This window comes from Ambystoma mexicanum, chromosome 3q (genome assembly GCF_040938575.1).
Source record: "Ambystoma mexicanum isolate Mex_15411 chromosome 3q, UKY_AmexF1_1, whole genome shotgun sequence".
Lineage (NCBI taxonomy): Eukaryota > Metazoa > Chordata > Amphibia > Caudata > Ambystomatidae > Ambystoma > Ambystoma mexicanum.
The window spans coordinates 4,516,840-4,535,246 of record NC_090926.1 but is presented as its reverse complement, the minus strand read 5'-3'; the positions used below and the strand labels follow the sequence as shown (position 1 = coordinate 4,535,246).

At 44.8% G+C, this 18,407-nt stretch overlaps 1 protein-coding gene across 9 annotated transcripts in view; it reads left to right on the top strand.

Annotated features, from left to right (window-relative positions):
- The window catches only part of TNRC6B (trinucleotide repeat containing adaptor 6B), a 2,246,995-nt gene that overhangs the window by 1,506,880 nt on the left and 721,708 nt on the right, over nucleotides 1-18,407 (top strand). For all 9 annotated transcript variants that reach the window (XM_069652930.1, XM_069652926.1, XM_069652923.1 and 6 more), the window contains 2 exons: nucleotides 12,324-12,449; nucleotides 12,585-12,716. In XM_069652930.1, the coding sequence (XP_069509031.1) occupies nucleotides 12,324-12,449; nucleotides 12,585-12,716 (258 nt within the window). The remainder of the gene's footprint in view (nucleotides 1-12,323; nucleotides 12,450-12,584; nucleotides 12,717-18,407) is intronic.

Below are 18,407 nucleotides of genomic sequence, written 5' to 3'. Positions count from 1 at the left end.
AGGACACGGTTAATGACCTAATAAACAAAATCTACCTCGTCATTCAGGCATCGATGGCCACCCACAGCCTGTGCATGAATGACAAGACTGAAATTCTCATTCTAGATGCCCCTATCTATATAAAAAAACTTCAACCCTAAATATACTCCGTTCATGTATAGACGGCAACCTGATCACTACAGCTAAGGAAACTAAAACCTTAGGCTTCCATCTTGACTCGGCCCTAAACTTCAAGAAACAAGCAAACGCCACTGCTACAGCCTATACTTGCAAACTGATTCATGCATGCAAAAACTACCTCTCTACCGACAGCCACATGATCCTGGTATGAGCATTAATCCTGTCCAAACTTGATTACTGCAATGCCCTGTATGCAGGTGCCAATAAACAAGTACTCTACAAACTTCAAATTCTGCAAAATAACACTCTAAGAACTGCTTTGAGTTCTTAGAGTGTTATTTTGCAGAATTTGAAGTGAGTAAAAGACCACATATCCACAACAAGAAGTCGTCATAAATGGCTTTTTATTCAGGATAGCATTTACTTTAAACTTGTTTCTAATTCCCATACGTGCCTGCACAATGCTGCCCCCAAATACCTTATGGACAAAACTGCACTAAAAACCTCCTCTAGACCTACGAGATCAGCCAACGCCTGCTGTATTATCTTTCTGCGCTTTAACCTAAAAAGAGCTGGAGGTTCCAACTTCCCGGTTCAAGCAGGCCTTGCATGGAATACCCTCCCACTGAACTTACGCACTGACCCTTACCTATACAGTTTCAGGTCCAGCATCAAAAATTGGCTACTCACCAAGTACAACATCGCTTGAGTCTATAAAATAAATGTTTAGTAACCTGTTATTGGCCTGTCTGCATAACCTCTCTCTTTGACATATGTATCTATTAACGCTTTGTCTCCTGCTACTACAGTATACTATCATGTTATTACATTGCTTCTATTCCCTGGCTATATGCTACTCTGTTAATATTCCCTCCTTTTGTATTTATGTATCCTAGGATGTCTTGGATAGCGCCCAGATACCCCAGGGTGTGACGCGCTGTATAAATAATAAACAAACAAGGTACTACCCTTCGGCATAACCTCCACTCCAAGGTTATTTACCAAGGTATTAGCGATAGTGGCAGCACATATACGCAGAGAATCAATCCCAGTGTACCATTATCAGGACAAATGGCTGATAACGCGGGAATCCCCTCACATTTGCAAGCAAAATACCCAAAGAAAAATCAATCTCCTGTTCAAATTGGGATTCTCAATCAACGAGAAAAAATGAAGTTGCGTTCCAAGCAAGACCAAATAGTTCTTAGGAGCGGTCATAAAGACAGAGGAGGGTCTAGTGTTTCCGTCAAATGAAAGAGTGCAAAACCTATTGCTGTTAATACCTCAGTTTTTAGCCGGTCGCCAAATAACCTTATGCAAGGCAATGCACTTGCTCGAGATGATTGCATCATGCATTTACCTGGTTATGCATGCGTGGCTGCGCATGCGTCCAATGCAAGAGTCGTTAGCGAAACAGTGGTCTCAGGGAAGCGGTCAGTGGGACGATCTAGTGGTGGTTTCGCTAACACTAGCTCAAGCGCTGACCTTAACACAACCTGATGGTGCAAGCAGTTGTCACAACAGACACGTCACTCACCGGGTGGCGAGCCCATTACCTTCACCACACAGCGCATGGCCTGTGGACACAAATCACAGCCTAAAATCACACAAACCTTTTGGAACTACTAACAGTGCTCAAAGCTCTGCAAGCTTTCCAAGTGCACCTGTCGGGTCAGTTAGTACAAGGCCTCACGGACAGCACCACTGCCATCTGTTACATAAACAAGCAGGGGAGGGCACACTCTCCAAGTCTGTCCAGGCTAGTGCAAAAAATGTGGAAGTCGGCACTCAAGCAGGGAATGTTACAAACATCGCAACATGTTCCACGGGAACTCAATTCTGTGGCAGACTCCTTAAGCAGAGATCTTCTACCCGAAGAGCATGAGTGGCAACTCGGCAGAGATATCCTAAACAATATCTTCTCCTTATGAGGTTAGCCCCCTTTAGACCTGTTCACTGCAAGCCAAACAACCCAATGCCCAGACTTCGCATACAGGTTTATTCAACACAGGTTCAAGGGGAACCCCCTGTGGATTAACTGGTCACTGACATCATAACGCCAGAGGCAATTGGGAACGAGACTTGGGTCTTCAAATAGAGGACACCCAATGGCAACAGATATGCTCACTAACGAAACACATATCGTGCAATGCCCGATATAAGCTGATTCACTACAAAATTGTGCATAGTACACATTACACCCCGGCCAAGTTGAGTCGCATTTACCTTACAGTGGCAAGTACATGCCCGAGATGTCAATCCAAAGATGCGGACATTTTCCATATGCTATGGGCATGCACAACACTTAGAGACTACTGGGCAGAGATTTGTGCAGCACTAGACGAGATGGCTGACCAGCCCATTGAATGGTCACAGATGTTATGCTTGTTGGGGCAATTGTGCAGATGAACTCAACCTGGTGGAAACTACTGAACCTGAGTCTGTTGATAGCCAAAAGGGCGATCCTGATGAAGTGGAAAAGTAATACCCTGCCAACGAAGGAGGAATGGGACAGAGACATGGTTTGGACAAATGATACGGAAGAACTATATATAGACTCCGTACTGCCCGCTTCCAGGCCAAGGAATATTTGGGCCAGGTACAAGCAATACTCGTCAGACAAATCTGTAGCCGATGATTCCGATTAATTTCGTCTGCGTTTATATGTTGGTGTTATTGATCTCATGTTATTGATCTCCAATTGTATTGGGTTGTTGTAAATGCGCTTTATCTGTGTGCAACAATAAATAAATGTTATAAAAAAAAAAAGAAAAACTGGTCACTGACATTTGCCTACACTTTTCACCCGTCACTGAGCAGGTTGGTAAACAAAATGCACCAGGAACAAGTGACACTAATCTTAGTTGCTCCTATGTGGGTGAGACAACCTTGGTTCCCACATCCGCGCAAACTGGCGATGTACGATCCAATCCAAACTCCTGTGCCCCAACATGTTCACACACCACAGGGGAACAATGTTCTACCCACAACCTCGGTCTATGAACTTGGCAGCTTGGCTCCTGAAGTCATAGAGTGTGGCCATTTAAAACTAACTCAAAGGTGTATGGACATTCTCAAGGAGGCACGCAAACAAAACACCAGACACTGTTATTTCAACAAAGGAAAAAGGTTTTAATATGGTGCCAGCCAAAGAGTATAAACCCGATAGAATGTACGCCATCACACATTCTCCACTACATGCTCCAATTACTAGACTATGGGCTAGTATTTAACTCAATTAAGGTTCACCTGGCGGCTCTATATCACTTCTCAAAGCAGGGTGTTCTGGTGGAAGGTCCCGGTCATTAAGGCATTTATGGAAGGAGTAAAGGGACTCTACCCTCCCATTTCAAACCCGCCTCCAGAATGGGACCTATCGTGTTACTTGCAAAACTCATGGGACCCCCGGTTTGAGCCTATGCATAAATCCAGCCTTAAACACCTTACATATGATGACATTTCTGGTGGCTATCACCTCAATAAGAAGAGTCGGCTAACTGCAAGCTTTGTCAGTGCAAGACCCTTTCTTTGTTATCCACAAAGACAAGTTGGTACAACAAACGCACCCTGGGTTTTCACCTAAGTTCATATCGAAGTTCCATGTCAACCAGTCTATCGAAGTACCAGCTTTCTTTCAAAGCCATTCAAGCTCAGCTGAGAAAAAACGCTGTACACTAGATGTAAGGAGGGTGGTTTTTTACTATGTAAACAAGACAAGACCGCTATGGAAAACAGACCAACTATGTGTCTCCCTAGCCCCTGGCAGGGAAGGTGTTTGTGTATCAAACGCCATCTCCAAATAGATAGTGAAATGGATACTGAAATGCATACAGCTCTGTTACTCTGTCAAATAAAACTCTACCTTTAACACAAATAGCTCACTCTACCAGGGGTACAGGAGCTACCTTGACCTTTATTGCAAACGTCCCTCTAGACGCCATTTGCAAAGCAGCTACATCGTCCGGCTGGGAATCCTCAGTAAAGAAAAAATCTGTTTAATTTCTGAACTGTCTTTCTCCTAACAACCCATCGCTGAGCTCTGGGTCATACTGCCCCCAGCCAACGACTGCTCTCTACCTAAACCCCTCCTCTGGCAGCCATCTTCAGATTTCTACCGCACATTTGCTACTTCATGTCAGAAACAGCATTCTAAGGGACCTCGACGCGTGAAGGACCATGGGAACAGTAGACATCACACTAGGGATAGTATTACTGGCACGCCCTGTCGACAAATCAAAAACTGTAACACTCGTGTGAATCTAAGTAGAAGATACAAACATCAGAAATAAGATTACAGTGAGTAATGTATCCCATCCTATTTCACCATCTGTACCTCTGTAAGATACTTGCACAGCCCTCACACTGGACTTGCAAAATGTGGGGTGCAGAAGTGTCATCCTGTTCTCCCTCTCCAGGTCAATAGAGGTCAGCTGCTTCCACCCCCACACTCCCCCCTCTCCGGTGCAGTAAGCCTATTGTGGGTGGGGCACCATTATAACACCCTCCTCCTTCTGGGTCAGGGCATCTACTTTTTCTCTGTTGGCTTTGGGCTCAACATTCTACTGCGATGAAATATCATTTGCCTTCACTTTGGGCAGGGATTTAGGTATCTCATAACATGGGAGGATAGATCCCACCTCTGCCAAGACTGGTAAGGACACTTTGTCGTCCTGAGTGTTAACTTTGCTTTCTTGCGCATGCCCGCATATCTAACTTGCTGCTTTGGCTAAGCCGGGGCATTGGCCTTGTTCTTAAAAGGCAATGTATTCATTTGTTCCTAAACTGCACTTACCATTGCCACGCAGTTAGTTGTAGAATGGGCAATGCCTTTTTAGTTTAGAACCCTTGTTTTGGGAAGATTTATTTGCCTTTGGAAAATAATAAATATCTGTTGGGGAGAATTCTCAGAAATGTGCTAATTACCTTTTACCTTGGAGACCCACATTTTTTTGCTGGACTGTAGGATTTTGAATTCCTAACCTGGAGAGAGTGAGGCCTTTTTCCCACTCTGTATTACATTGATTTTGACCACTGTGTTTCTTTTGGTTTTGGAGTCTGACAAACTCCATAGGCATTGTCTTTTTACATGGTGTCACACAGCACCTTCAGTGCAGTGACACAGGGAAGTCTTCACAATTTCCCCAAGGTTTAAATACATTGTCTTGGTTAAAATTCTGTTTCCAAGAGCAGTAAAGTGAAATTGACTTTACTCACATTTTGTAACTTTGGAGACCCAGCACACACTATCTTACCATAGGGTGCTTTAGGGGTAACTTGATATCCCCTTTGTCTAGTTTCTCATGTAACATTTTTATGTTACCCTTTCTACAATTAATGGCGAGTGGCAATAGTTTACTTTTTTCTACCATTGCGTGTTTCTACTGTGGGCTGCAATTGCAGCTGCAGTATAGCTCCCATGGTGCCCTTTTTGTTAAAATGGCCAGAGTCTTCTTTTTTTCCCCATTTCTTGTTGGAAAGGTCCTTTGAGATTTACTCTGCGTGCCAAACCAGGTTTGATCCCTTTGTTGGTTTTGTCTTTGGCGGGATTCACTGGTGAAGCCCGCCTATTGCTCCAGCATGTCTGGCAGGACAGGAAGCGAGGGAGGTGCCAGAAACTCCCTGTGCTTAATCCCCTTGGTTACAGGAATGCACCCACAGGTGATCGATTGGCTGGCTGGTCTTGGAGGACAGTCACCCTGCTGTCTGAGTGACATCTATGCTTCGAATCAATGGGAGAAACCTGCATATAACGCGAGGCATTTGACTTGGAAAGCAGAGTCGACCACCGGATGAAGGAATCAGAGGAACAACTTGGAAGAGATGCTTGCTCCAACTCCTGGACAGTTTGTTTGCCTGGTGAAGCCCTGCTGCATTGCTGAAGCTCCGAATTCAACTTGACTAGAGAATCCCTGCAACAAACAACTTCTTCTCTTGGGTTGGTGAGACCAATCAACCCTAAAGCGAACTCCTCTGGACATCCTCTCGGAACTGGCTGTACTTCCATTGCTACTGCAGGAACGACTTTCCAGGAACAGTAACACCAGAATCAAGTTTCTCATTTTTAAGTCTGACCCGAGCTACAGGAAGATTCTCCGGACTTCCACAAATCCGGACTGACCAAGCCTGAGCCACCTCAAGAGTGCAGGACCCCAGGTGCGAGGAAAGGTATCCAATAACCGCAGTGGTGCTATTTGCGTGAGCCGCGACCAGCTGAAACCGCAAAGTGCTGCTGATCTGAAGTTTGCCCATTGCTGCTTCCTACCTTCAATTCGTAGTACAGGAGTCCCCAGATGTCCTCCCTCTTGTCCCCACGACTGAGGCCCAGGAGCCACAGGATCTGCAGACCTAGACAGTAACTAAAGCCAGCTGGAACCACTTTCTTCAGATCTAAGTTATTGTAAGACTAAGGGGACTTACCTTGCTAGCTCTCAGTTGAGACTTGTCTTTGTTGCTTTTGCAGAGTTGCCTGCAGCTTGGCCCCTCCCAAGCCTCCCAGCTTATGACCCTAAAGTGATTTCATTTTCTATAAAGACTTATAAAACATTGTGCAAGACGTTTTACCTACCTGCAAGTGCTTCAGCTCACCTAGACATTTGCTCAATTAACATTGGCTGTCCTGGCTCCCTGAAAGAGACTTCTTACCTCTGACTTTGTGCTTTAACTGTCCCTCAGGAAAGCGTTAATTTACTTTGTATTGGAGGGTTAAAAAAGTACTTACCCGCTTAAGAAGATTTGTTAACCATTGTTTTATTCCCTAAAACCTTTTCTTCGACACCAAACTCAGTATTGCTCTAAATGTGCCAGTGATATATCGATGTCCACAGTGTTCTAGTTATTTAAGTAACCTCAGGGTGCAGGAAGTATCTGTGTGCCATCCCAAATGGGCATCTACTGATTTAAAGAAACTGAGTGTGTATTTTGAAGTATATTATTGTTACATATTTTGCTCCCTTCTAAGGAAGGATTATTCAACTGACTGTTAAGTTATAAATAATTGTTTAGTCAAGAACCTTGAGTGGAAGTGTCTATTTGGATACTTGTCACTGTGAATATCTGTCATACCCTTCAGTTCACATTGACCCCTCTTGAGATAAGCCTGGTATGGTTGGGTTAACTATTGCCAAGACGACAAGACTGGTGCAGTCTCCCACAGGGTACTGCATACCATCTTGCCTAACAATTTCTCAGAGCAAAGATGTGATTTCAGTGATCATAGCATTAGCTTGATATATAGGGTCAATTAGCGCAGCCCTTTCACCTTTCTGTGCACTGTGGGTGCGGGGGGGGGGGGGGAATTAAGCACTTTGTTTAGAAATGATGATAGTATGATCATATATAAAGCTAAACACTTAAAATGCTTAAGAACTTGGTACTGAACAATACAAATGAATAAAAGCACTTAATGCTTGTTAAAACAACTCAAAGTACAAAGCAGGTGCATCCATATACATATCTAAAATAAGCAACTCTGGTCAGCTAGGCATCCCATTCCGGGGCAATGATTTAACCAAATAGTAAAACACTCAAGTGCAAGTTTACTGAGCCTCAAGTATAACCAGCTTGTATCAAATCACGGGGCTAAGCAGGCTCGACTGCTTTAGGAGCAGCCCGATGTCGGTACCCCCAGCCCAAATTGGTTATGTAAGTCAGTATTGATTCACTCAAAAGTCCAGGTGGTGTTCCAATGGGCAATGTCCAAAATCTCCGGCACGGTTATGATAATCAGTCAGAAATCGCATTAATCCATATGCAGTTCTAATAAGCACTCCCTCACAACGGAAATGCAAGACTGTAAAAGTGCTGTTGCAGTCTATAAGGGCTCCTGGAAATAAACAGTCTCAGCAGACCCCTCAAGAAACCAGGAGGTTGCCTCCATGCAGACTATTAAACTGTCACACTTCCGAACAGCAGAGGCCGTTCGCAGTCAAGTACTGCAAAAATGAGCTTAACACAACTCCAATTGCACGTAATGCCAATCTTAAATTAGCAGGTAAGCAAAGCAGTCCTGCTAATAATTGCAACACTTCCACATGCATAGTAAATACTGGAGAGCAAGAGGTACCATGCAGAAAACGAGAATGAAGAAGTAGGCTGCGCATTCTGCTGTAAATGATGCTGAGTCCTTGTCCGGCCCACTGTTTTACTCACCCTTGGGATTGCAAAGGGTTCCTGCTTTTATGCTTTTAGGCCGCGAAAGGACGTTAAGTCGCTTCAAACCGTTGCAGAGTCTTATATGGAAGTGTTTTCCAGGGGGAGTCTCCAGTAACCCTCAGACAGCATTCTGCCGCATTTACTGTGTTTGCTGTCACAACACTGCTGCCGAAGTAAAGGACCCAAGCCCAACGTTGTTTCCATTCGTGTAGTGAATGGACTCACGGCTGCACTTGCTGGGCTGCAAACACCCCTTAAATCCGCAGGTAGGTGAGCGAGGGGCGGGGCCAGTAACGGAGCAACAACAGGTACTGCAGAGCTTCTCCTTTCAAACACCCTGCGCCCTTAACCCCACAGTTTTTCCTGGACCGCAGACTTGGATTTTTCTTTTGCAAGACACCCTGACGTGCACCCTTTTGACTACTCCTTTTAAGTATAGGTCTTAAAAGTGAAGGGTTAGCATGGGTTATTGTTTTCAAATAAAAGCATTACGTTAACTTGAGCCACCTTGTCCGTCTCCAGGTTGTGACTTACCACAGTTTGGTGAGATGTTCAGTTGTGGTGTTAATTTAATGTGGCAAAGGTCAGGGTGGGACACTGGTAGACTGCTAGTTTGGCAGAGGTTTGGGATTTTCCTTAAAAGGTGTTATTGGTTTATTGTGTGAGGTTAGACCGAGGACTGTTTGTTGAAGAACTGGGTGGAAATTAATGGGTTTCTGTTTGTTGGTGTTCATCTGCATTTGTTTAAGGGATGGGAGAGGGGCAAAGATAAGGGGGGGGGGGGGGTCGATCCTCTGTGAGTATGGGTGGATAGGTTGTTCAGTTTTGGATTGGGGTAAGTAGGTGGATTTGAGTGTATTCTTATACACACGTATGGAGAGATTTGCCCAAACGTAGTCATGAAAGGCGTGAGAAGAGGCAAAATGTTATGTATGTGTTAGATGCACCGGCTCCATGATCGGGGGTGGAATGGCACATCATACCACTGTGCAAGGATGGGTGGTAGCCACCCTGAATGTAAAAGGCCTCAACTCACCTACCAAATGTTATTTTATGGCCAGATAGTTTAGAAGGATGTGTCTTGTAGTTGTATACATTCTGGAATCCCATTCTACTGCTGGGTTGAAAAGAGACTCCCTGAATCGAAACTGGGAAAAAGGTTTTTCTCTTCATGACCAAGCAAGAAAGCAGGGGTGATTATAGTGCGAACTAGGTCTATTAAGTTGGCTCAGATAAAGAGACACCAATGCGCACTGGGGGTAGACTGCTGACTGTTAGGAAAGATTTCTATTTACTGCACCTTTCCTTGCATTTTAATGAACCCCCAAACCTTTAGCTTTTGTTTTTTATCCTGACCTATTGTTAGTGTTGTGTGATACTTCTACCTGTTAGTAGTCATGTTTCATAGTGTTGCCTGGCCATAAATAAATAACTGTATTTGTATACATACTAAGTGTAATTTGTGACTCACGTTGTGTCTACTCATTGTGGATCCTTTACAAGCTCACCGCCTCTTGAGACTTAGCCTAGACCACTCGTCACTGCTACCTTGAACTGGTTTGGCTACAGCTCCCAGAGTTGTCCATGTCACAATATAGATTGGCCTTCTATACATCCGTCCCCCTGGCCAGAGTATAGAAAAACCAGTCGTAAAACTGAGTGTCTGGCCAGGGATGTGTCAAGAGTTTACTGTTTACATGCTACTCCCCTATAAAGGGCAGTAAGAATTTCTCAAGCGGGCGTCAGATGTTGGCCGATGGGAATTCTGATATTGGGAGGGAATTTAAATTTAGTTCTGGATGAGGCGATGGACTTGGACTAACACAATCATTAATACTAAAAGAACAATTATAAATACAAAAATTTGAAATGGTTGATGCTTGGTGAGCGTCTAACCCTCAGACCGTCCACCTGAAACAGGTTCTAGATTTGATTATGTGTTGATTGAAAATAGCTAAATGAGTGATAAGAATATTTGGGTAGTACCCAAATAGCGTGATAAGGCCATGATATGGTGATTGTAAAATTGTATCTCCCCATGGGTAGTGTAATGACCTCTTTCTGTAAGACAAGATTTTCAGGCACTCTGGAGGAGACTGTTAAGTTATTTTGATAAGGATGAAGATGGGAGGAGTTTGTCCAGGGGTAGTCTGGGATGCACCAATGGCAACAATGAGGGACCTTCTTGGAAGTAAATGACAAAATGCGGTTAAAGGGGCCTGCAGGAACAGTCAACTATTTTTGGACAACCTACAAACCCAGAAATAAGTACTTGTGGCAGTGGTTCCTGAAAATCCAGCTCAGGAAAGGCGAAACAACCCATTGATTAAATGATCTTCTCTTGTATGACTGTTTGCAGAATCTGGTCACCCTGGGAACTTGTACCCTGGACCAGTGAGAACCCAGACAGCCCAAAAAAAGAATTGGCCTTCCTTGGAGTGGGGACCCATCTGCAAGGACAGATACCAATCGTGAAGATGGCTCTAAGAAGGAACCTAACCAAGCAGATTTGAAAAGTGTGACGGGCAAAGAGGGAGATCCAGACAGCAGAAATTGTCCCACTAAGGAAACAACGATGGGGTTATCAAGACAGCTTATACGAACATTGGAGGTTGTTGTTGTGGTGTCCTTCAAACATTGTGGATGGCGGTAGTTCCTACCCCAAGGTGCTTGAAAGTGGCAGTATTTCGGGAAGGCAGTAGTAAAATGCCCAGAGTCTGTCCCAGCAATTCTGATGTGAAGGACCTGGGGAGTTTGAGCACAGCCCCCGGAAGGACATCAACAGTGAAAAACGTAAACAGGAGAACAGGAAGGATGCTAACCCCAGCCTTTTTGGCCCGATCTGGTGCTAAACTTGCAGCAGCACCTTTGTGCTAAAACTTATCCAGAAGGCAAGTAAGCAACTTAACAAAACAAATGCGAAACAGGCAAGTCTACCCTCAGTGTATGTATTAGCCTGTCTAGGGCTCGGGACTGGTCTAAAGCAGTCCAAATCATGACAGGGATTGCGCGGCTGGGCTCATTGGCCCCATGATTGCGCAACAGCCATATTAGGCCTGCCTCACGGTTTCCCGGAAACAGAGAACAAAAAACAAGATGGCTGAAAGCAGGACATAAAATTATACATTAGAACATCAATGGTTACCAATAAGGTTCTTTTGGCCACTAATGTGGTAAATCGGCTTACACCCCAGTTAAAGCAAAACTAAATTACAGCTGCCACCACCCTTCTCTCTAAAACCAATGCAGGGTGATGGTCACCTTGGTGTCGAAAAGCGGTGTTTAAAACACACCCCAGTACTAGGAGCCATATACCTAGAATATGACTATACGCTACAAGAGTTAGTGGCATGAGGATTTAGGTAGAAGTCCCTTTGAACACAAAAATAAGTCTGAGATCCTAGAAATCAAAGGGGATAAAAACAAAATGTTCAATGGTCCCATAAAATGGGACAGCAGAACCCCCAATTATGTATTACCGCCCTACAAATCAGCATCTTGTACTGTTCAAACTTGTGTTCTGCCTCTTGAAGTTGTAGTGTGTCCATCAGGACATGACTCAAATGTGTGTTTGGAAAAACGAGCCTTGTGTTGAAAGTATGCTCACTAACTGGTAGATGTTGACGTGCAATCAATGCCATTTCCCAGGAAGTGGAGTGGATTTAGTTAAATGTACAGGGTAAATTTTATGTCCCGGCAGTATTTTTTTAAGACTTGTATAGGCTTAACTGAGATTTACTTATCTTGGAATAAACTGAAGACCCGGCAGGCTTCAGTTTGCCTGAGCTGGATTTTGGCCATCCCTCTGTAGGCTACACAACAAATTGCATGGCCGGTCATCAGTTTGATGAAATATTTTTGTTTTAGTTCTGTGAATGTAGCTTTCTTAATAAGCTGGTCCCTTTTTATGGGTCTATCCTTTCGATATAAATCTATTGTTTGCTCACATTGAGAACTATGCAAGTACTTTCCTGGCATTTCAACTGTTAAGAACTTTGTTTTGTGTCTTTCTCATTGCCGGTATACTTACATGTTTGTTTTCTATTTTAAAGGGTGGAAATCATGGTCTGTATGGAAACAGCGCAGCACAATCAAGGGGCATGCATACGCCAGGGCAACCTCTCAATTCCTCCCCAAATCTCCGGGCACAAGGGCCTCCCCAGTTCCTCCCTCCGCAGGTAAGCACCCTTGGATGCTTTCTCTCAAGACATTTCAAAGCAAAGCTGCTTTCAAGTCTGATCGTGAAACACTATGGTTTCTTTTTTCTTCTCCTCTGCCCCTCTCCCCAACCAAACTCTGTACCACCACCCCAGGTCTCTGCATCCATCCTTAAGCAGTTCCCCAATAACAGCTTGAACCCTGGCCTCTTCAACATGGGCCCCCAGCTCTCGCCTCAACAGATTGCCATGCTGAGCCAGCTGCCACAGATTCCACAGTTCCAGCTGGTAAGTCGTTAAGTGCAATCTTTTATGTTCTTAAGTGTTTCCTTCAAACAATTCTTCCCAAGAACCTTAAATCTGGTCATTTCCCCTCACGTCTATGATTATATGGTGGGCTTGTTAACTCTAGCCACTAATCTCAATCTCCTAGACATGACCTCTAGCTACTATGAGGGTTCCAATGTGCTTTTTATTCTTGTTTTTTTGCTTCATATTGAGTGCCAAGTTGTACATCAACTATTTAACCCTATTATAAATGAAATCATAGACTTTTCCTCTGGCAAGAAGCCATGAACTTAGTACGTATTCCTGACTAGCTTACTCTTCCCTTTCCCTGCTAGGTCTGAATACATGGAAGATCAAAACAATTAGGTGCACAAGGACCAAGACAATTTGGTATCAAGGTGCACAACATCAAGCCACAGGGACAAAATAAGACCATCCAACATCAATCGTTAGTCCAATTCTAAATCCAGATCATTTTTAACAGATGTCCAATGTGCATTAGCCTGTTTCCGCAACCAGCAGGGTGTAATACGGTTGGAGTACTTGAGTGGATGTGCAATGAGAATTAAGGACCCCGGAAAGATAATTTAATTCTTTGTTTAATAATGGTATAGGCGAGTGGGGCTTGGGGATGGTTAAGAGAAAGGTACCACTCCTTAGACCATTCTCTTGACTTCGTCATGAGCTTTCTCCTACAACACATTTAGCTCTTTTTCACCCTGTCTAGTTCAAGTCCTGCATTTACTCACGCATCCATTTGCTTTCCAATCCTTGTGTTGAAAGTATGCTCACTTTAGGAGAGCCGGGGATTAATGAGATGGGGACTATCAAGAAAGTCGCAAGTATAACAGTGTATACATTCACGTATGCTTTCATTCATACATATATTTTGGCTTTTTTTAGGTTTATTTCAGAGTACCTCCATAATGCTTGTGCAAAATTAATAAAAGGAAAAATAGTTCCTGACAGATAAAATATAAGCAGATTTAAATTACTGTGGTAGGTCAGGAGGAGAACTCAGACTCTTGTGTATTTCACTGGTAGGTTTACTTAAAGAAAAGGAATAAAGCCCATCCCTACCTAACAAAACTAGGTGCTCATCATTCGTCAGTGAATTTCTGTAAATGAAACCATTGGACTCTATAATTTATCAGACCATTTTCACTATGTCTAAGCGTTCAAAATCAGGAGGACTTCTCCTGATGTGATGACTTATATTTCAGCCACTGTTCAATAGATGATCTTCAGATAATCTCAAGTGATTACTTGTATCAGTTCATATTTTATTGTTTTGGGCTGTTGAGTCTTCTCCTTTTCCTTCTGCAAGAGTTGATCCGTTTTCCCTCCTCTGGTGAACTTATCACAGAATTATCTTCTCTGTCGGGGCTTTTTCCTATTTCCCTGAACAGTTGAGAATCTTTGATTTCCTTTGCTCTTTATCTTGATATGGATGTTAGGCGGAATTGCATGTAGTACCCTCTGGGAACACCACAGATAATTATGACTACAGGTGTAAGCAAAAACCAACCTTTGGTATAAGTCTGTACCACACACTTTTGATAGCGAGCTGAGCAGCCAGGCTTATCGCAAGAGGGAATGTGAGCAGTAGAAGAAGTTACACAGAAGTATCACAATTACAGTGATTCAAGTAGACACTTACACTCAAGGTTTCTTGGTAAAAAATACACATTTATTTACACAGTAATTTAGAAAACACTCACTAGTAGAAATCAACTCAATATTAAACACCAATATACTAAAGCACAAAACTCTTTAAGTTGTAGGGACAGTTTGAGCTCCCCTGAAAAAGGAGCCAAATGGCACTTGACTTATTTTACCTAGGAATAAAAAGGCATAGGTTTGTACAAGGGGTTAGAAAACACTTATTTCAGATAATGCAAAGGTTCAATGTACCAGGAGGGTCAGTTCAATTCAATAGTCTAGTGTTCTTGAATAGGACAGAACAGTTCTGGTACAGATGGAGAAGTCTTTGAAAAAGTTTTTAGAAGTAGTTTAGATGAAAACGAATGCTAAGTTGGGTCACAAGCTGATTAGGCCTGCAAGTTGGGAAAGTTTCACGAACTTTCACCGCGAGAGTTAGGATCTCTCAATGGGATGGCACAGTGCCTTAAAGTGAAGCAAAAAGATGCAGCTGAAGACGTTGGTTCCTGGCAGTTCCTGGAGATCTCGCTGTTCCTGAGCCTCGGTCGTGGGGACAAGATGGAGGATGTCAGGGGACTCCTGCACTGCGCGGGATCATCGTCCGAACAAACAAAATGGAGTCACTTTGGTTCAGTAGCCGTTGCTTCAAGGCACAAACTGGTTTCCCTCTCCCAGGCTAAACCTTAACCAGCATTGAGAATGGTATAGGTGTCTTCTGAGCTGATTGGTCCCGTCCTTGAAGAAGCTTCTCTGTCGAATGGAGATCTGGCAATTCGGAGTTGCAGCAGGGCTTCACCGGGCAAATCCACAGCCGTCCTCTTCCAGCTCGTCTTCGGTTCTTTTGTTCCAGTGGTCGACTCTGCTTCTAGTCCAAGAGACTCGCCTTTTAAACAGTTTTCTCCCCTTCATTCCAGCGTAGCTGTCACTCACCCAGCAGGGTGGCTGTCCTTGCCAGACAGTCAAACAGCCAATCACGCCAGAGTGCATTTGGGTCTCCTAGGAGACCAAGCACAGGGCGTTTCGGGCACCTCCCTCACTTCCTGGCCACCCAGACACTGAGACGCCATGGGCAGACTTCAGCCCTGAAGCCCCCTAAAGGCTCACAAACAAAGGGACCAAACCTGGTTTGGCACGCAGAGTTAAACACCAGAAGGACCTTTCCACAAAGAAACGGTGAAAAAAGATGACCGGAGTCTGTTTTTACAGAGGTGTCTTGGTCGCCATATTGAAAAACATAGCGGCCCTGATTTTTAGCTACTGGTGTTCGCGGTCGGGAAAAATCATGGTAGTTTGTTATAAAACCACTGCCACCAGCCACTTCAATAGGAAAGGGTAGCTTTTGACAGCAACGAGAGTGTTTACACATAGGGGATACTAAGTAACCTCTCCAGCATTCTATAGGAAGATGGTGTGTGCTGGGTCTATGAATTTAAAAATACTAGTAAAGTCAATTCAACTTTACATTCTCTATGGAACAGTAGTTCATCCCAGAGAAGGTATTTGGGAGGTCCAAAGGACATCCCTGTGCCACTGCACTAAAGATGCTGTTTTGACACAACAATAAAAAGATGATGCCTATGGAATTATCTAAAACTCATGACCAAAGAACACAAGAGTAAAACACACATCAAGATACATGAGAGTGGGGAAAAAAGGCTCACACACTCTCCAGGGGGGAAAAAAAAACAAGTCCTCAAAATCCAGCAAAGTTGCTGGGGGTCTCTAAGGTGAAGGGAATAAGCATGTCATTTCTGAGAATTCTCCCTAACAGTTGTTACCAACTCAAGCTTGTTCTCAGGGTTCCTGCCTATACCCAGTTCTTTTAATCCAATTAGGCCTTTTTGGTATGAATTATTACGACCTGGGTCACTCCCATAATATTTCTTTCAGTTCTGTCTGTGACTGTACAAGACTTCTTACTCTTACGTCCCATCCCCTATCCTCCATACCAAATGGACGTGCCTCACTAGAGATGGGAAACAAAACCTTTTTCACCAGAAAAACGGTCTTCCCTTTTAAATTTAGATGCGTTTGGGAGCGCAGCCCTGGGAATATGCGCAGCCCTGGGAATATGCGCTCCCTTGACTCCGCCCACTGACACCACTCCTCAGTCCTCTTTTCTGCATCAACGGGAGCAGAGCTCTTTCACCTTAAGCTGTGGTTGAGGCCCTATTTTCCAGGGATATTTCTTTTCCCTTTTTTCCATCTAGCTACTTTCTTCAGAATTATAAGTACTCTGTCCTCCGATGCCACGCTCCTCCCCAGTGTATGTCGACGGCGACAGGATTCAGCAGGTGTTCGGTCTGCGAGAACTCCTTCCCCACGTCGGATGCCCACGCGATGTGCCTCCAGTGCCTTGGCGAGGACTACGGCTGCTCAGCGTGCGACACGCTCACCCTGCGATCCCTGAAGAACTGCTTGGCCAGGTGGAGGGAGCTGTTCTTGAGATAACCAAAGGAGCACATCAAGGAATTCTTCAGGAAGAAGACCAGGCCAAAGGTAGGTGTCCTGTTCTCTACTGCACCCCACAAGGCTGACTCCTTCCTGGGGAAGCATCCAAGCTGGAGGGGGCCTTCTAGGCCCCACTACCAGCAAGGGGACTGATGCTCTGTGAGCTACAGGCCATATGGCTGAAGGGTCCACGGATGCTCCCGGTCCAGCAGCTGAAGGGATGCAAGGCTCTGGTTCCGCGGATCTCCCAGAGGGTCTTAGCTCTGATACCGGGCGCAAACCTGAGGGGGTGCCCAAACCCAGTACCAGCGTCATGGCTGAGGGCACTCCGCCTCCCAGGCCCTGGCCTGAGGTGCAGGGAAGGTCCGGGCCTTCGCAGCCAAGCAAGCAGACGGAGACTGGTCCCAGTAAGACTGTTGTGGCACAGTACCAGACAAGATAGCTTCCCAGTCAGACAAAATAAAAGCACATCCCGAGCCTCACTTTTCCAATGCACATGGATCTGAGCACACCAAGGTGGGATTGGTCGCCGCCCGTCACCTGGTGTACCTCATGCCCAACTACTTCCACACAGGGGAGATGCACAGACCTCGGCTACCTGAGGCAAGGTGTGGGAAAAGCACAGCAACAGGTACAGGCCCAAGGGCCCACTCCCCCACAGGAACGCACTTCACTAGCGTGTGAAGACAGGTTCTTTTAGAAATTCCTCATGCTCATGAGTTCACCTCAAATGGGGGCTATGCTCGGAGGGGTCATCCAAGACATGCTCCCTGCAGCACCCATGCAACATCTTGTCTTGGTTCATGCCCAGGTTCCTGTGCTACCCCAGGCTCCAATTGCTGCAGCAGCACCTCCCCCACCGCAGCCCATCAGCACTCCACCTACAGACCCAGACCTGCAGGGTACAGCGGGCGACACAGACAATGAGGATCAAAACACCACTTCCTCAGCTAGGGCCTTCCATGAAAGGCTGGCGGGATTAGCGGAGTTCCTGGGGATCCTTCAGCCGCAGGTTGAGCAACTAGAGGCGGGGGTCTTGGCAGAGGTGCTTACCATTCGGTCAACCACCAAAACCGTATCCCGTTGCAAAACTGGGACACAAATATACTTCCTTCGACATAGATGGCAACACAATTAAGGTGATGAAGGATGTAAAAACACTAGGTTTCCAGCTTGACTCCTGTCTCACACCGACTAAAAAAGTGCATGCCATGGCATCATCTGCGGCTTATACCTGTAAATTGATTAGATCTGCCAAACCATTCCTGTTCACAAGTAGCTGTACCACACTGGCAAGAGCACTTGTGTTGTCCAAGTTGGACTACTGTAATGCCCTCTACATTGGAGCTAATGAACACATTACTAACAAAATTCCAATACTCCAAAATAACGCCTTGAGAGCAGCGTTAGGAATTACTAAAAGAGACCACATATCTACAGCAAGGAAACAAACGAACTGGCTCTCTACCATTGACAAAATTATACTTAAAACCGCCTCATTAACATTCTAGTCCCTCAACAATACAGCACCTATCTACTTGTCAGAGAGGTTTAACAAAAGACACACACTCCGACCCA